The sequence below is a fragment of the Mustela erminea genome, chromosome 13 (genome assembly GCF_009829155.1).
Source record: "Mustela erminea isolate mMusErm1 chromosome 13, mMusErm1.Pri, whole genome shotgun sequence".
Taxonomy (NCBI): Eukaryota; Metazoa; Chordata; class Mammalia; order Carnivora; family Mustelidae; genus Mustela; species Mustela erminea.
This window is the reverse complement of record NC_045626.1, coordinates 65,023,117-65,042,006: the sequence shown is the minus strand read 5'-3', so window position 1 is coordinate 65,042,006 and position 18,890 is coordinate 65,023,117. Positions and strand designations below refer to the sequence as shown.

Genomic DNA, 18,890 nt, shown 5'->3' with positions numbered 1-18,890 from the left:
AGGACCTCAGGGCTGAAAGCCTTGAATGCCAAGGGAAGGAGGCTGGGCTTTATCCTTCAGAAACAGTGCAGCCATGGAAAGACTTGAGGAGGAGCTGGCACTGGGCACTTCCCAGATCACAGCTGGACACTGGGAAAGGATGGATGACAAAGTCAGGCACCACCCCAACTCAGCTACAATGCCTCCGAGAGGACCAGAGCAGCAGGGGAAGCCCTTCAGTCTTCTTGGAGGAAAGGGAGTGCGGGCCAAGGGCTGGGTGGCTTCACTGGGCGGGGAGGAAAACTGGCCAGGACACTCATCGAAGGAGAGGGGGGTGTGGCGCCGGAGGTGGCCAGACGGACGCAAGCCAGGAAGAACACGCTGGGGGACGCGGGCAGGGATGTGGCGCGGTCCAGCCCGTCGTGGCCTCGTCCTACTGCGAGCACCCCCCAGGTTCTCAAGCCAGATCCTCCAATCCCCGGGGGGAACTCAGGACCTCGGTTTCCCAGAGCGGCGGGGCGGGGCGGGGACAGTGCAAGTCTCGAAGCCGCCTGCAGGGGGCGCCCATGAGCGACGCGGCTGGACCCTGAGCCCGAGCCGCCGCGGAGACAGCGGGAGCCGGCGCGCGAGCTGCAGGTCAGCCGGGGTCTCCGGTCCGGGGTCCCCAGGGTCCTTGGCGGGCGGCCAGACGGCATGGGGTCGTCGGAGGCTGAGAGGCTGGGTGGGATGGGTGGCGCGGGACCCCTCCCTTCAGGGCGCCCCGCCGCCCCGACCCTCTCTTCCCGCCATCCCGAGAGCGAGTTCACAGGGCTGGGGTCCGAGCTCTGCCCCGAGGCGGGGACCGCAATGGCGGGTGCAGGGGCGGCTCAAGCGCGGACGCACGTCCTAAGCCGGTCGGGGGGCAGTGTGCGGACCCTCCGGGCCGCCCCAGACTGGACCGGAAGGTGCGCACGGGTCGGCGTGGAGGGGTGGGGACGCTAGAACCCGACGGCCCCGGCGGCGGGGGTTGGCGGGCAGGAGTCGGGACCCGCAGGTGACGTGTGGGGACGTCCGTCGGTCCGTCCCGGCGCCACGGGCCGGCCCGAGGGCACTCGGCGAACCTTCCGGACGCGCCCGGCGGGGGTGGGCTGGGGGCGCAGAGGTGCGGCCAGAGAGAAGGCGGGTCGGACCCCCGGGGGCGAGAGAAGGCTTCCGCAGGTGGAGCAGCCCGGGGCGAGGACCGCATTCCCGGGGAGGAACGGCGAGGGCAGCTGCTCGGCATCCCGAATGCCCGGGTGCGGCGAGAAGGAGAGTCTGGAACGCTGGGCCGAGGCGGGAGCGTTCCGGGGGCAGTGGTGGCGACACCCGGACTTAGGGGCCCAAGGGATTCCGGAGGCCGGGCAGGGTGGCTGCGCGCCTCGGAGTGGACCTGGCCGTCTGCCGGGCTGCCCGGAGCTGAGGTGTAGGAATGGCGGGAATGGTGGCGGCCCTCGAGGGATTTGGCGCAGGACAGCCTAAAGGATCAAGGAGGGGGCCGCGGGCCCGCGAAGCAGAGATCTCTGCGTTCCCTGGGACCGCCATGCCGCTTTAGAATTTAAGTTTCCAGACTGTAAAATGGGAGGGTGGTGGAGGCCAAGGCAGAGGTGAAGGGAAAGAGAAGGAGAAGCTGGCGAGCAGGTCTCCCCATCCCCCATCCCCCATTCCGTAAGACTGGAGTCGTGGTTGGCTCCTGGGGTTGGGTTAGGCTGCCCCTTTGTCCAGCTCTCCCTCACCATGACGGGGGAGCTCCCAGGCCCGCGTCCACCCACAGGGCCTGTGCTCACCTCTGGCTCAGAACTCAGGCTGCCCTTCCTTTGGTCTCTGCTGTCCAGCCAGCCTCTGCACCCTCCAGGACACTCTCTGTGTTACCTCTATGCCCGACTGTGGTTGCCCTGCTTGTCCCCACTGTGGGGACCAAGATGGGGAACTTTTTGGAGGACAGTGGCCCAGGGAAGATGTTGTGAGGTCAGGGGCTCCCTCTTTAGTCCTGCCGTGGCTGGTCCTGGAGGCACTGGCTGGGCTGGAAGGCTCTGGGGGCCAGGTCCCCATCTCGGGTCTCAGCAGGTCTGTGACCCGAGCTCCGCACTGAGGCTTGTCCACAGGTAGTGGTGTCAACACGTCCTTGCTCTGTCCTTGCCATTTAGAGTCTTCCTGGCTTTCCCAGGTTCTAGTGTCACTCTGGTCACTGCCCCTCTATCCTAATCCTGTCCCTGTAGATCAGGTTCTGGGCTCAGCCTGCTTCCCTGTTCAGAACCTCAGAGAAGCTGAGGTCCGCCCAGATATGGATGGCAGGTGAGAGAGGCTTTGGGCCAGGTCAGTCCTGGCCAAGCTTTGGGGACTTGCTTGTGTTGCTCTCCCTCATATTGTTCTGTGAGGTGCGGGCCCCCAACCACACCGTGGTCCTTCCCCTAGGAACCCACAGCCCAAGAGAGCAAGGGCTGGCTTCAAGGGCGACCCAATGGACAGCAGAATTCGATGCCCAAACCTGGATTCTGGTCTCACCTCCTTGGAGCACTCGCTGCCTTACTCGTAAAAACAAGCATGACGGATCAACCAATGCTCTCTGTACAGGGTTGCGATCGAGAGTAAATGAGAGATGGGCCTGAAAGGAGAAGGTCAGACCAGAGGACAGGTTGGGTCTGTGCTTGAGCTGGGGAACCCAAGGGAGGCTGTTGGCCTTGTGGCATGGGGGGGAATACCACAGGGGATCTCTGTTGGCAGAGGGACATGTGGACTGGAGTTGGCTTCAGGGCTTCAGGGCTTCACAGCCTGCAACGTTTTACCTGCTTCATTCCTGAGCTACCCTACCCGGATGAGCGGGAACGGCCAGCCCTGCCATCCCGTGGAGGTTGTCTTGTCTGCCACAGCTCAGACCAGGTGCTGAAGGGTGTGACCCAGGCAGCTAAGGGGAGGATGACCAGAGGGATGGCCATGGCATGAAGTATGGCATGAAGTTTGGGGGATGTGCCTCGGGGGCTGTGGAGGAGACAGACACCCGGAGTCAGGTGCTGAGCGGCCAAAAGGAACAAGTCCCAACACCCAGGGAAAGGGTCTGGGCCCAAGAAGCATTAGCAGTCACGGAAGGGAGGGGTTACGTGGTCTGGAGGCTGAAGGCAATAGTTGGGGTGCGGTGCCTGTGGGTCGTACCTTGGAGGTCTGTGCCGGGCCCAGATAGGGGAAGGGAAGTGAGAAATGGGCAGGAGCCTGTAACTGGGATGCAGAGAGGAGGCCCCCAGTGCTCACCTTCTAGACAGGGCCTTCATGCGCCAGGGAGAGGCAGGCAGCGTCACTCTGATGCCCCTCCTGGTGTGTGGGCTCGTGGTCTCTGTCTGCCCACCCACCACAGAGGCGTTCACCTCTGGCCCTTAATGGCCTTTGCAAACCGGGAACCAGGTACAGGGGCCCACTGAGTTAACAAGGAACAGTGGCGGTGCTGCCTGGCGTCTGTTGTGACCCACAGGCCGTGCTGCTTTTGCTGGCTGACGCTCTCACCCTCTCCCTTCAGCTCCCAGGGCTGTGTCAACACACCTTCATCCCAGTGACCCCAGAAGTAGGCCTGCCTCCCCCCTATCCTGGGTGGGTCCTCCCTCTAACGAGCTCCTGCCCTCCAACAGACCACTGCCAGGGCCCCACCGGGCCCACTGGGGCCATCTCGGCCCCCCCCAACCACCATGTCCCCTTCAGGCATATAGTCCCTGTCGTCCCACCATCAGAGGGCTCATTAGAGGGAGGTGTGGGTGCTGTCTCACAGGACCCTCAGTACAAAGGGGAAGACTCTTGCTTGGGATCTCAGGGAGTGTGGGATGGAGCAGGAGTGGGAGCACACCTGAGCTCCTGTGGCCACAGAATGGGCACCCAGCACCTTGTGTGTGGGGTGACTTCTTGGAGGGGGGCTGTCAGAGAGGTGGCCAGTGAGGGGGTGAATGGACACCTCAGGCTGGAGGCTGCAGACTCTCCCGGTATCTGGCCTGGATGTATGGGGACTGGAGGGGGACTCTGGGCCCCCCGTGGGGAGAAAGGAGCTGGGGCTGGGCCTGGGGCCCTAGGAGAGCTGAGGATGCCGAGGCTACTCTAAGGGCCAGATTCAGTACAGGGAGCTAACTCTCCACTCTACCAGTTCCTGCCCACATCCTGCCCCTGGGGCTGAGAGCAGCAGCCTCTGGAGGGGCAGTGGGGGAGGGGGACCACTGGATGCCTGCTCGGTGCTTTGGGCGCAGCCTGTGCCATGCTCCTGAGGTTGTCCTGAAGGGAGAGAAGGAGAAAAGGAAGGGGCCCTAGTGCTCCGTGGTTGCTCACCTCCAGGCAGCCCTGGAAGACACTGGCCCCACTCCAGTTGATGCATTTGGAGAGGGCCTTGGTAGGCCCCAGGACCCCTGGGGTTCTGGGAGGCTTGTTCCCATGCCCCCGGCCACTCCGAAGACCAGTCATGGCAGAGCCAGCTGTGGGCTTGGGGTTGAGAGGCGGAGCCGAGCTGCCTGTCCCACTGTTTCTTCTTTGCTTGTTGCCCTCTCCACGCTGACGGAGCTCCCGTGAGACAGGTGTTGCTACTTCTCGTCTACCTTCAGGGTCTCTCAGCTGGATCTCCTCCTGGGCTTTGTGCGTTTGCGAAGTTGCTGTGCTCATTCCTCAGTGCTGATCATTCCCCCTCAGAGCCCCGGTCGTCTGCAACTGTGTGCACGCCCGAAGTGCATCACGTGGATTGTGCTCTGCCTCAGGCCCTTTATTTTTCATTGCAGGGATTTTTTATTATTTCTTGTTCATTCATCCGTTCTTGTTTCATCTCTATCCGTCGAGTCGTTCGTTCTCGTTCTTGCTTGTGGATGCTATTCCTTTTCTCGTCTCTTTAAAGATCCTAAATGTCTTTGAAAAGCATTATGAGATTATTACCTTCATGTCTTCCCGAATGAATGAATCTCCGTAGTTTGGGTGCTGTTGCTTATCTTAGCTTGAGTTTTTCTCCTGTGCTTCGCAATTGCGGTTTGCGGGCTCATCATAAGTGGGACCTGAGGCCCTGGAGACGGGGAGTGACCGTACACTTGGGGAGCAGCTGGCTCTCAGCAGTCTCCTGGGACAGTTCCTCCTTCAAGGCCCCCTTCTAGAAGCTCAGGACCCTTCTGGGGCCAGGCTCAGCAGCATGAGGCACAGAGCTCCCTGTGATGCAGCAGCTGGGATGCTGCTTGGCCCAGAGTAGGCGCTGGTGTAACGTTTGCTGTGAGAAAGTGATGGTAAGAGTCTCGGGCCAGGATTCTGGAGCCCAGGACTGCGCTGAGCATGGTTATGCCGGGTCCGAGTCCTGACACTGGGCCTGGTCTGTTGCGCTGTGCCGCACCCAGGGACAAAGGTATGGGGTCCTGCCTAGAAGCTAGCAGGCACCTCCGTCCAGCAGACTCTGGGAACACAGACGCCATCTACGCATGTGTACAGAAAGCCTTGCTAGTGTGACTTACAATGAGCCAGAAGTGGGCCAGGAAGTATGTGGGTTTTGATTAAATGGAGTTTTAATTAAAGTGGCCAGGTTGGTGGGGGTGAGGAGGTAGGCTGGAAGAAGTAACAGTTAGTTCTGATCTATCCGGGGGGAATCCTGCGGGGTTGTCCTCTCCAGGCTTATCGTGCACGTGTCTCTATTTTTGATGGGACAGATTCTGCCCTCTGCCCTGTCCCCAGTAAGGGATAATCAGGGGGAAATATTACATTATTACCATTTAATTTCCTTTCCTGGCTAGCAACAGATGACTCAAGAATTAATTAGATAGAGCCGACAGAAAGGGATAGGAAATTGCCAGACCCTGGCTCCACCCCTGTCCCTCTCCCCTTGGGCCTCAGACCTTCCTGTCGCGCTAGGAGGCCTCTGAAGGGAGGGAAGCCGCGAGGGGCCAGGAGGCCCCAGGAAATCTTCCTGCTGCTGTGTTTTCCATGAGCATTTCCCTCAGCTCTATTCCCCCCTTTCATGCTCTTGGAAAGGCTGGGAGAGGTCGTTAACCTCTTTAGGACTTCGCTTCCTCATCTCTAAAATGGAGCTCATGGGGCCAGTGAGAACAGATGACCCCCTTGCCACCATGCTCTCATATTGTGAGCTCCCAAGCAGGCCGCCCACGCTAAGAGGGTCTGGAGTAGAGTCCTGGCATCCAGGGAGGGTGCAGGGCTCGGTGGCTCAGTGGTGGCCGGAGCCGAGTGACACAGGTTCTCTTGAGCTGTGTGTGCTACTTCACATTTCTTGTCAATGACACATTAGTAGCTTGACATTGGCTCCACTGGGAGCATTTACACCACGAAAGCCTGACAAAGGTCGCAAGTCAGGGTGCCCCGACCCCCTGGGCTGTTTTGCCTATCCATGGCTGGGAAGCTCCCAACCTTCCCGCAGAAGAGCTCCAGTAGGAGGCTGTTCAGCCCTCTTCCTGCCTTGTCTGTCCCCTGGTGCCTTGGGTTGCACGGATGTTCTCGGCTTGGGGCTGGCACTCTGGTTTGACAGATGCCCAGGCTGCCTGTGGGGCCAGGCCAGTCTTACCCCAGGATGTGCCGGCAGCAGCGGGAGGAGCCCGCAGGAATGCTCTCAGAAGGGCAGATGGGGAGCCAGATGTGCAAAGAGGCAGCCTTTCAGGACCCAGCTGTAAGGGGCATTAGGTCCTTGCAGGACTGATAGGGGCAAGAGGAGCTGACCAGGAGGACCCGCTGCATCCAGTGAGAGTGGGAGGGCACCGCAGGTACAGTGACTTCAGTGTCGTCAGGAAGAATGTCGCTACTAGGTGCTGGTGACCATGGGAGCCCATAGCACAGAAGGTGGTAGGGAGGCCCTGAGGACTGGGGCTATGCAGGCAGGTACTCGGGGCTGCCAGGAGAGCCTCACCAAACACAGGGCCGGGTTAGGCCCCTCAAAGGCCTTGCCAGTCCAGGCATCCTGGCTCATGGAGTCAGCCTGGCCTCCAGGACAGGTGCTGGTAGTGTGACCCCACCAGCAGTGCTCTGGGCAGTGGGGTAGGGCAGGCCGGCCTCAGCGCCGCAGAAATGTGATATGTATTTGGGTCAAGTGGACTGCCAGGGCTCCTGCCTCATCCTCCCCCAGGAAGGACCCTCGGAATCTTGACAGTGGTCTGGGGCCAAATTAGGCTACTAGCCTGGGCTGGTCTGATTGGCAGACGCTGCGGCACCTCTTGATGCCAAGTCCCATGGAGAGGCCAAAGTCGGGTGAGGAGGGTGGTGGGTGACGGTGAAGAGGGTAGAGCACAGACAGCAGGCGGCAGGGTCCCTGAGGCTTAGCGGGCCTGGCCAGACCCCACTGGACCGTGGCCTGCTGCCTCTGCTGCTGGGCCTGGGAGGCCCCGGAGTAGCAGGCAGTCTTGGGTCTGGCACTTCCCTTTGCCGAATAAAAATTGGACCCTGGACACCCAGCTTCTGCAGTTGGGGGTTCCCTGGTGAGTGCTGCTTCGGGCTCTAGGCCAGGGACACTCTGGGACCAGGGACAGTACCAGGAGACTTGGTCTCATCGTCCTCTGCCACTGCCATGCTTTGTGGGCAGCTGGCTGGCAAATACCCTGTGTATAGCGGGCACTTGGGATTCATTCAGGCCCCCTTGGTAGTGGGCCGCGCCGGGCCTGGGGAAGCCCACCGCGTCTGCCGCAGGCTGCGGGAGCCCTCCCTCTTCAGGGACTTCGCCTCCTCTTCTCTGTCCTGTTTCCTGGGGGTGGGTGTTCTGTTCCAGCCTCCCGGTAGGCGCAGGGACCAGCCCTCAGGTGCAGTCCGGCGCACTGGAGTTAGGAGACTTGTGTTTCTCTGTTGCAGCCCCCTGTCACCTCCTGGATGGGGCGGGGGGAGCCTGGCCCTGGGAACATGGGAAGGGACCATGAATCACCTTCTCCCAAGGTTCCCAGGCCTGCTCTATCCCTTGTGTCCTGGAGGAGTGAAAGAGGACACACTCTCCCGAGTCACGTGTGGGCGGAGGAAAGGCAGGTTCCAGCCTCTTGTCCCCATGCAGGCAGGAGCTGCGGCCTGCGCGCACCTGGGGCCCCGGGAGGGGCCCGGGACAGGAGGAGGGGGTGGATTTGGCATGAGGGGACGCCACGAGGCAACACCTATGAGTGTGACAGGTGGGGGCAAAGGCAGTGGGGAGCAGCCCCCAGGCCGATAGGGGGAGATGGAAACCATTTCACAAGCTCAAGGGAACCCTGGGGGTTTGGACTGGGGGAGCCCAAGACCTCGAATTCTGCCTGTGCTTCTGCGGGGTTTAATTCCTTACACCTCTCTGACATTTGACTCTGGGGGAGCTCTTTCAGGTCTACTTCCTTCCTTCTCATGGAATCTTGAGTGAGTGCCGCCGTGGTCCCCAGAGGCTCTCTGGGGTCCAGTCTCCTCATGGTATCAATGAAGAACCTGAGGCCTAGAAAAGAAAAAAAAAAAAAAAAAAAATCCTTGCCTGCAGTTCTCCGGCAAGTGCCGGCTGAGCCCTCTGCTTTCTGCCTAGCACGACACGAAGTCTGCCCTGGCATTAGCCAGGCAGAGGAGCAGGTTGGGGAGCGGCCGTGGGAGGAGGGAGGAGAGGAGGGCGCTCCCCGCCCAGACGTGCAGGCAGCCAGCAGGGGCTGCTGAGGGGCGGCTGCCTTTGTGCTTGCTCCTCCACGCTGTATGGCATCACCAGCGAGGGCATGGGGGCTCACCTGCCGGCGGCAGCGGGACACGGGACCAGATGGGCCACCCAGGTCCTTCCAGATCAGAGCTCTAGGCATCTCTGGGCTTCTCTTTAACCCAGCGGCCTAGGTAGGTACTTGTGTTTCCCAGGGAGAGCTCTTAGGGGACAGAGAGGACTGAGGCTGGCCAAGAGAGAAGGTGGGTGGGCCTGGGAGAGCTGAGGAGTGGGGGGGGGCTTTCTGGAAGGGTCCTGGGGGTGGCAGTGAACTCAGGGACCCAGGAGACTGGCAGGGCTGTCCCAAAAGTCTTGGGAAGCTGAGCATGAGGGGCAACACAAGTGACTTAACTTGTGTTAAGACAGATTCCTGTCTCGCTGAGAAAACACAGGGGCCAAGGCTGATCCCCAGCCCAGTGTCCGGGCACAGTGGGTTGTTCTTGGGCTGATGTCTGGCCTGCGGAGAGGGCTTTGGTGAGTGGCACTGATGGCTGCCCCCGGGAATCTTCAGCGTTGCCCCCTCTGCCTGGGGTCCAGCTCCTCACAAGGCTTCTCCCTCAGCAGGTGCCTCGGGGACTGCGAAGCTGAGCTGAGCCAGGATGCTGCTAGAGCCTCTGCAAAGGGTCTGGTTTCTGGAGACTTGGAGTTGGCTGTGAAAAAGCCCTTGGGGGTTTTCCCCTCCCAGGCAGGGACGCTCTTGGCTCCTGTGAAGAAGGGGCTCAGGGGCCTGGGCAGGGCCAGCTGCGCTGCAGCTATGGACCGTGAGCTGGCCTGGCCCGCGTCCTTGCTGACCCTGCCTGTCTGCGGCCATGCCCACCATGGGCTTCTGGGTGTACATCACGGTGGAGCTGGCCATCGCCGTGCTGGCCATTCTGGGCAACGTGCTGGTGTGCTGGGCCGTGTGGCTGAACAGCAACCTGCAGAACGTCACCAACTACTTTGTGGTGTCCCTGGCGGCCGCCGACATTGCTGTGGGAGTCCTCGCCATCCCCTTCGCCATCACCATCAGCACGGGGTTCTGCGCTGCCTGCCACAGCTGCCTCTTCTTCGCCTGCTTTGTCCTGGTCCTCACGCAGAGCTCCATCTTCAGCCTCCTGGCCATCGCCATTGACCGCTACATCGCCATCCGCATCCCACTCCGGTGAGCTGGGGGGGCCGGGGCCGGTGGGTTGGAGCTCCCCTCTTCCCTTCCTTGGCATGCCTCATGCTGGGGTTCACATCTGTGCCGAGGTCTGCTCTGTGCCCAGCCAGGGTCAGGGTGAACCTGGGCTCACGTTTTGGTCTTTGGTGTCTGCGTGTGGAGCTGAGGACGGCTCCATGGGGCCCAGGCTGAGGCTGCCCAGGGCTCAGCATGTGGCCGGGGAGGATGCCGATCCAGGGGACCCCTGTGGGCCCCAGGAACCCTGGCCCTCCTCAGTCTTCCCCAGGCTGTGTGGCTGAGGCTGCTGCTTTGGCTGCTGGCAGATGCGTGTGGCCTGGGCCTGGGCGGTGCATCTGGGCCATTTTCTCACAGAGCGTGATGCTGAGCTGGGGCGGGGCACTACGGGAAACCACAGGCCCTCGGAGCTAGAAGGCTGCCCGCAGGCCCGCCTCCAGCTCCTCTGGGCCAGTCGCACAGTTTGCACATTAGGAAAATGACCCAGAGAGGGGAAGTGACTTGGCTGAATGCCACAGTGAGTCACTTGGACCAATATGCAAATTTTGTGCTCCTCAGGTCAGCAAGTACTCATGGTCTTGGAGAGAGCCTCTGTGCTCAGCTAGCGGAGGGGGTTTTCATGGTGAATCTTTTGTGAAGTGACTTCAGCTCTGGATTGTGTAAATGAAGACTTTCCCTGAGGCCAAGAGCTTATTTAATGCGGCCTCCACCTAGCTGGCATTGAGGGAAGCTAGGAAGTACCTCTCTCCCCCAAGGTAGGGGTTGGGATGGGGGTGGGGGTACCTCCAGCCCCACTTCCTTGACCGTGCATCTGGGAGTCGGGCTCCACAGCCCAGTGGCTGCAGACGCTGAGGGGATTCTCAAAGGACCCAGGTACCTGGCCCTGTGGTGAATTCTCCCAGACAGCTCAAGTGCCTTCCTGTGGAGCAGGCCAGAGTGTCAAACCCAAGGGGGCCCTTAGTAAAGGTCATTTCTTCTCATCTTCCGGATAGAGAAATGAGGCTCAGAGAAGGGAGCCAGCCCTCAGGGCCACACGACGAGTTGGCAGCACAGTTGGGCCTGGGCCTGGGCCTGCGAAGAGCTGTGGCCTGTCACCCGCGGCAGCTCAGTCTTTGGGGAACAGGGTGACGGGGTGGCCCTGGGCTCCCAGACCTGCACCTGGCCACTGCTGTTCCGTGGGCTGGAAGGGGGAAGCAGGCAGCCTCCCTGTGCTGCTCGAAGGAAGGGAGGAGCCTGGGCCCCCGTATGGCCTTGTAGGGTGCTCTAGTCTCAGGAGAGCTTATGACCCTTGTTGAAGAGGAGACTCTGGCCAGCCCATAGAGGACTGGCCTCGTCGTGCAGGGTCCAGGGTCCAGGCTCACCGAGGGATAGGTCAGAACACAGGATCCCAGGTAGACCAGAGAGCAGAGAATTTGGTGTGTGCTTTAGGGGCCAGGCTGAGCATGAGCTGGGCCTGGGCCCGCCCTGTTGGGAACGCTCAGTAGGGAAGCAGAGACCTCGCTTTCACCTCCTTCCCCAATTTAAAGGGCAACAGCATTCTAGGGAGAGAATGGGGCTTAATGAAAGGGTCTCAGCTTTTGCTTTTCTCTCTGTAATCTGAGAGTCAAGAGAATGAATCCTGTGGGACATGCTGTGTGACCATAAAAAAGCCAGCTGTCACTCTCTGGGCCCATTTCCTCATCTGTAGAAGGGGACAGGCCTCTCTGTCCTTCTGCGCTCACAAAGGTGTTGTGAGGATCCAGTGAGCGGACGGAACCGATAGGGAATCCGCTCCTGGTTAAGTGCCTGGAGTTTCAGAGTTGGGTCCCTGCATGGAACCTGGACCTGCCCCGCCCATCTGCAATCTCCAGTTCTCACAATCTCCTGGAGTGGGACCCAGGTCCACCCAGATCCTGGCTGTTTGAGCAACGCTTGATAAAGCTTTGGAAGGGTCAGCCTGGATGTCTCGGCCGGGGAGTTGTTAGGGATGCCGATTCTGCTGTGGCTGATCCCCTCCCGTTGCCAGAGGACGTTAGCGCAGTTTCTCCTTTGATCCTCACGGCCCGGCATGGGGGCCAGGGCAGATGTTATGACCCTTGTGTTACTCATGGAGAGACCAGTGTGTGCTGACTCGGGGTTGGGGGGTGGCTCTGGGGCCCTTCCTGAAGTTCCAGGCTCCCTTGGGTCTCTCTGCTTTCTTATTCCTCAAGGGCCCTGGGGCGGGGAGGCTGAGGGGCATGAAGGTGCCACGGGGAGCGAAGTGGAGGCAGGTGAGAACCGGGAGCTCCTGCCTCTCCCCCGACCGCCGCCAGTGGGAAACCTCCCCTCCTCTGCTCCGCTCGGCAGGTGCCTGTGGCAGCTCTCAGGAACCCATCCCCTGACTGCTGCCCTGGACATCGACCCCAGGCCCATGTCACTCACCCCTCATTTCTCTCTTTCTTTCTCTTTCCTTCTTTCTCTTCCTTCCCTTCCCTTCTTCCTTCCTTTTTTCCTTTCCTTTCTCTCCGTCTCTTTCTTTTTTTAGACTTTTTATTTATTTATTTGAGAGAGAGCACACAACGGGGCGGGGGGGCGGGGTAGTGGGTAAAGGGAGGGACAGAGGGAGAAGCCGACTCCCGGCTGCGCAGGGAGCCTGACGTGGGGCTCAGTCCCAGGACCCCAAGATCATGACCTGAGCTGAAGTCAGACCCTTAACCAACTGAGGCACCCAGGTGCCCCTCTCTCTTCCTTTCTTAAAAAATTTAGTTTCAGAAAAATCTGTGCTTCTTCCCAAGGGCAGGGACCCTGGTGGCTATGGCAGGGCTTAGTCAAGAAGCCAGTGAGAAGCAACCTGGCCAGAGGCAGAGATGGAGCTCTCAGTATCCCCAAAGGACAGAAAGTGTAGGGAGAGAGACTTTGTTACTTTTGTGCCCCTTGTGTCCTGCCTCTCACATTAGCCCCTGGCAAACACTCACTCTCCTTGGAAAATAGGCCACATTTGGAGCAATGTCTTTGCACAGTGGGTGCAAAGACCTGAGGTGTATGTGGTGAATCACCTCATGGAGACAAAAACCAAGTACCTGGTTTCTAAGGAGGGCAGGAGTGGGAGAGAGGGCTCCCTGGAGGAGGTGATGCCGGACGGGTCTTACGGGATGGGTATGTGTGGGGGCAGGTGTAACAGGAGTGGGCCAAGCCTAGACAAAGGCCCCAAGGAAGGAAGGAATACATGGGCTCTGGGCCAAGGAGAGGTGACAGAAGAACAGGAGGGCAGGGAGGGTATGAGGCTGGCTCAGGCCTGCCTCTGCCCCGGAAGGAGTTTGGGTTTCACCCGTGGCTCTTCATTTCTTAGCTCACTGACCAATTTGGACAATTTCGGAAAGCCCCCACCTTCTGTCAGTGTAGGGAAAATGCACATGAAGCCCCACCTGGAGCTGTGGGTGGTATTCTGGGATCACAGAGGAAGCCCCCAACGTGGATAATGGGGAGTCCCTGGGAAGGGGTGGCCTGGGAGCTGGAAGACGCATGGATGCAGAGGTACCCCCAAACGTGCCGAGCAGTGCCCTGGCACCCGCTCCCTGTGGTGCCGCTGGGCCCCCCCGGATGGCGGAGGGTTGTGCTGGATGCATTTGTCACCCCTTACACTGGACGGCCTGTGACCAGGGCCCAGGAGGCCAAGATGGGACTAGCGTCTGTCATAGACACAGGGGATGCCCAGGGGATGCCCTTGGGCCAGGCTGTGGCTTGGCTGTTATTCCATTTGGGCCGTAATGCTGTTCCAGCTCCCCAGGGGCCTGGGTCTAGGGCTCTCAGCCTAAGGACTTTTCTTCTGAATAACAAAATTAATTTGTTTGATGTGTGTGTGTGTATTTAAATAATTACCTGCACATACTAAAACATCAAAAAGAAACAACAAGGTATATGGTCCAGGTAAAACTGTCCCTTTTGTCCCCTGCCCTGCCTTCAGTTCTCTTTCTGGAAGGCAGCGTTGGGAATCCTCTCGGAGATATTCTTGGCATGCCGCAAGCAAGCGCTACTAACGTGGGTTTCTGTCCCCACCAGGGGCTTTCGTTTTAAAATCGAGTGCCCAACTTCCCCTCCTGGGTTTCCTTGTCTGTAAAAGCAGACAGCTGGGCAGATCAGGGATTTTCAAACTATCTTGGAAGTCTTTGGGCTGGACCCTGGGGTCCCCACCAGCTCATTCATTCCGTGACTCTTAAGCTGCCTCCCTTCCTCAGCAGCCTACCTCTGTGATTGCCTGGGAATCGCAGGGTGGCTACTGGAGGACAGTTTGGAAATCCCCAAAGCAGATGGTCTCCAGGGTCCTCTACACCATCCCCAGAGCTACTTGCTTCTGCTTGCTTGCTTCAAATGACAGGAAGCTCCCTTTCCCTGAAGCAGCCCGCATCTTGTGTGCACAGCTCGGCTAAGAAGTTCTTCACCCCTCAGTCACAGTTCACCTCTCTGCAATCTCCACCCACGGATTTTACTTTCTGCCTTCATGGGACAGTGCTCACAGGCCCTGGATTCTTAGCCCCATTTTACAAATGAGGAAACTAAGGCTCAGAGATGTAGAGTAACAAACAGAACATGGCCGAACCAGGAACACACCAGCACTGGGACTCAGGAAGGGATATGCTTTTCTCAGGAAAAATACCAACATTAAAATAGCCTCCTGTTCAATGAGATTCTATAAATTATAATTTGTAGAGTACTACAAACAGTGCCCGACACACAACAAATGCTGTGTAAGTATCAAGTGTGTTGCGGGGAGAGCCTGTGACTTTGTGTTTGAGGCTCCAGAATAGGAAACAGGGCAGCGTAGGCTCTCTGTGGCTTGGTAGAAATGGTCAAGTCCATGACCCTGTTTCCGCCAAGCCCTGTTGCAAGCACCGAGGCCCTTGCTAAATGGGGTCGAAGGCTCCTGGGAGGGGCCCTGCCCGGTTACTGTAGGATTCAAAACTGACATACATTCAGAACTGACACACTTACCTTGGCCCAGGGTGCTCTGGGCTCCTGAAAAGTCCACAGCAAGGCCATTCCTCTCCTCAGGCTTTAGTTTTCTTATCTATATAATGAGGCAGTTGGATTGGATAAGAGGTCAGAGGCCACCAGACTTTTCTCCCCCTTAATTTGAATTTGTTGACAAAATGTAAGCCACGGGCGATCTTACCCAGAGGATCAGCTCCTCAGCCCCTCTGAGATCTGGAGGCACTGGAAGCACGTTCTGCATGGGTGGCCAGGGGCAGAGCAGTGTCAGCTGCCTCTTGTACACATGATGTCCTGACCGCCTGCCTCCCACACTTCTTCCCTGTATAGAGGCCCATGTTTGCCATCCCCAGATGAGATAGTTTCTGTGGGTGCTTCCCATTCTGGAATTAAGTAAAGGGCACCTACCGTGTGCTCCTGGGTCCATGCCGGCAGTACAGAGATGGCTGCAGAAAAACCCTTCCCCCAAGGGGCCCTTGGCCTCAGGGGCCCAGATAGAGTAGAGATTAGCTGCATCTGGGTAGGAAACTTCTTGGGGAAGATATGTGAAGGGTGGGTGGGGTTTACCAGGTCAAGGGGAGGGCCGTCTGATGTTGCCAGGATCAAAACCATTAAACAGATGGTCATCTCTCAGCGATCACTGAGGTCACCTTCTTCAATCAAGGAGATGATGTTTTGATTGCCCATTCTCTTCCTCTCTCTTCTTTTTTTTTTTTTTTTTAAAGATTTTATTTATTTATTTGACAGAGAGAGATTACAAGTAGGCAGAGAGGCAGGCAGAGAGAGAGAGGAGGAAGCAGGCTCCCTGCTGAGCAGAGAGCCCGATGCGGGACTCGATCCCAGGACCCTGAGATCACGACCTGAGCCGAAGGCAGCGGCTTAACCCACTGAGCCACCCAGGCGCCCCATCTCCCTCTCTCTTCTAAAGAGAGAGAGAGAGAACATGTGTGTGCAGGCATGCTTGGGGGGAGGTTTGGGGGTGCAGAGTGGGAGAGATAATCTCAAGCAGGCTCCCCACTCAACACAGAAGCCGATGCAAGGCTGGATCCCATGACCCTGAGATCATGACCTGAGCCGAAATCAAGAGTCAGGCGCCCAACTGACTGAGCCACCCAGGTGCTTCAGACTGCCATTCTTTTAATAAAATTTATGCCACCTTTTTTTGTGGGCTGGGGGGTCAACTTCCTGGCTGGCAGATCAGGTCAATGCCCTGAGTCTGGGACTGAGCCTGGCTCTCTAGAGTCCTCAGTGCTTTCAGACACATTCTTTTTCCTCTCTGGACCTCAGTACCTTAGGTAGGTCTTTGCTCTTGAACGTTAAGACTACTGTATATGGGACGCCTGGGTGGCTCAGTTGGTTGAGCAGCTGCCTTCGGCTCAGGTCATGATCCCAGCGTCCTGGGATCGAGTCCCACATCGGGCTCCTTGCTCAGCAGGGAGCCTGCTTCTCCCTCTGCCTCTGCTTGCCATTCTGTCTGCCTGTGCTCGCTCTCTCCCCCTCTCTCTCTCTGATAAATAAATAAAATCCTAAAAAAAAAAAAAAAAAAAAAAGACTACTGTATAAATGTTAAGACATGCTGATGTCAGTTGTGTCTCTCCAGAGGGCTGGGAGTGAATTTGGAGGGGAGAAAGGGTATTTGCCCAGGACCTCCACCGCTTCTTGGGGGCTTCTGGAGACCTTAAGTCAAATGGGGAAGGAAGAGTGTGGAGGACAAGAGACACGAATCATCTCCAAGTCTGATGTGGCAGGTTCCCCCCCACCCCCAGCCACTGAATCTGCACCCCTGACCCATTCCCACTCTAAGAGGAAACTTACTCTAGCGTCAACTAAGCCCAACATGGAGGTGATAAGTTCTCTCACTTATAAATTCCCGTAAACTGAACTACTGAGTTCCAGGACTACTTGTAATACTGTTTAGTGATCATCTGAATGTCTGCCCAGTGGTTTCCTCTCCAGGGAGCCTGCTGTCCTGTTGGCTTCTGTGGGAAAAGGCAGGGCTCGGACCTGCACTGCACAGAAGACCATACCGAGGCTAGGAGGCAGGAAGTGACTGGTCCTGGTCTTCTAGCCAGTGGGTGGGGGGGATGGGGAGGCCCTCTGGGTTTCTGACTCATGGCCCCACCTAGCCTTGAGGTTTTTCAGACCTATGATGCTGGTCTCCTTTCCCCAGGTACAATGGCTTGGTGACTGGCACAAGGGCCAAGGGCATCATTGCGGTCTGCTGGGTGCTGTCGTTCGCCATTGGCTTGACTCCCATGCTGGGCTGGAACAACTGTGGTCAGCCAAAGGCGGGCCAGAACCAGTCAGAGGTCTGCGGGGAGGGCCAGGTGACCTGTCTCTTCGAGGACGTGGTACCCATGAACTACATGGTGTACTACAACTTCTTTGCCTGTGTCCTGGTGCCCCTGCTGCTCATGCTGGGCGTGTACCTGCGGATCTTCTTGGCAGCCCGGCGGCAGCTGAAGCAGATGGAGAGCCAGCCTCTGCCGGGGGAGCGGGCTCGGTCCACGTTGCAGAAGGAGGTCCACGCGGCCAAGTCGCTGGCCATCATTGTGGGGCTCTTCGCCCTCTGCTGGCTGCCTCTGCACATCATCAACTGCTTCACCTTCTTCTGCCCCGAGTGCAGCCATGCCCCGCCCGAGCTCATGTACCTGACCATCATCCTCTCCCACACCAACTCTGTCGTCAACCCCTTCATCTACGCCTACCGCATCCGGGAGTTCCGCCAGACCTTCCGCAAGATCATTCGCAGCCACATCCTCAGGCGGCGGGAGCCCTTCAAGGCGGGTGGCCCCAGTGCCCGGACCTTGGCAGCCCATGGCGGTGACGGAGAGCAGATCAGCCTCCGCCTCAACGGCCATCCTCCCGGGGTGTGGGCCAATGGCAGCGCCCCCCAGCCTGAGCGGCGGCCCAACGGCTACACCCTGGGGCTGGTGAGTGGAGGGAGTGCCCATGAGGCCCATGGGGACATGGGGCTCCCCGATGTGGAGCTCCTCAGCCACGAGCTCAAGGGAGCATGCCCAGAGTCCCCCGGCCTTGAGGGTCCCCTGGCCCAGGATGGAGCAGGCGTGTCCTGACGATCCACTGAGTTTGCCCCTTCCTACAGAAGGGAGATCTTTCTCTTTGGTGGATGGAACCAGTCACGTTGGGAGAAGAGTGGGCCTGGAGACCCTTTTCATGGCCAGCTCCCACTTTGGACTGAGAGGCGAGAGCCCTGGCTGGAGCAGCATGAGGCCCAGCAGGAAGGGCCTGGAGTCCGAGGGAGTGGACGTTTCTTGGTGGGAGGCCCTGCTTCAAGTCAGGGCCACAGCACCAGACCATCTTGGCTGGGCAGGGCCTGGTACCCCACTCTGGAAGCATCTAGAAGCACCACCCCGACTTGGCAGAAGATCTGTGGCAGAGCAGGCTGGCTGGCCCTGAGGCTGGGGCAAGGGGGTGGGGGAGTATGGCTCCAACAGGCCTCCGACCACACAAACAGACCACCCTCCCCAGGCTTCCCAAGGGTTCAGGTGCTGCTGTGCCCAGAGGTGGCGTTTTTCTTTTGTTGTTTTTCCAAGAGAAAATGTTAAGTGTGAAGAATACCTTTTTTTTTTTTTTTTTTTTAAATTATCTTCCTTTCCTGGTTGCTGGGTCTGATGTCAGTCCTGCTGCTAGCTGTCTCCAGCAGTGGCCCAGGGAGTCCCAGGCAGCCCTCTCTGGTTACCATGAGCTGCCGTGCACTTCTTACACACTCCGTCCCAGCGGCATCTTCTGGGGCCACCAAGCTGGGCTCGAGGACAGGAGGTGTCATGGAATGCTGCCGGACTGTGGGCTCCGGGGAGGAGGTTGGGACGGGCCCACTGCACAGGGTGTCTGGGTAGCTCAGAGCTGCCCAGCCAGAGGCCCTGTCCAGCGGCCTTTCTGTCTGAAGGGAATGTTTTCTTTTTTTCTGAGATAAAATAAAAATGAGCCATTTGTGTTTTAAACTTGTCCACTGAAAATGGTGTCTGAGTTCCTTTCCCCATTCCACAGCCAGGCCTATGGAATATATATGTGCATATGGGTGCATATTGCACGTGTGAGAGTGTGCATTTGTACTTGGAGACAGACAGACACCCTGCCTGATTGGGGGCGCCTCACAGGCTCCCTTGTCCCGAGGGAAAAGGCTGCCTGGGTGCACCAGGATCTAAAGGCACGTGA

At 58.5% G+C, this 18,890-nt stretch overlaps 1 protein-coding gene across 2 annotated transcripts; it reads left to right on the top strand.

Annotated features, from left to right (window-relative positions):
* Positions 1-530: 530 nt before the first annotated feature.
* ADORA2A (adenosine A2a receptor) lies at positions 531-18,676 on the top strand. Of its 2 annotated transcripts, none has more exons than XM_032309375.1 (3): positions 531-615; positions 9,176-9,752; positions 16,882-18,676. In XM_032309375.1, exons 2-3 carry the CDS (start codon positions 9,421-9,423, stop codon positions 17,786-17,788), a joined length of 1,239 nt encoding a protein of 412 aa, XP_032165266.1. In that variant the 5' UTR covers positions 531-615; positions 9,176-9,420; the 3' UTR covers positions 17,789-18,676. The 2 variants fall into 2 exon arrangements, with proteins under 2 accessions (XP_032165266.1, XP_032165267.1); XM_032309376.1 differs by lacking the exon at positions 531-615 and adding an exon at positions 3,553-8,745.
* The last annotated feature ends 214 nt before the right edge of the window (positions 18,677-18,890 follow it).

What these genes read in the sequence shown, in the direction of transcription:
- ADORA2A (XM_032309375.1), top strand. Translation starts at nt 9,421, where the DNA reads ATGCCCACCATGGGCTTCTGGGTGTACATCACGGTGGAGCTGGCCATC. An exon ending in GCCATCCGCATCCCACTCCG is followed by an intron (nt 9,753 to 16,881) that starts GTGAGCTGGGGG and finishes TCCTTTCCCCAG; the next exon opens with GTACAATGGCTTGGTGACTG.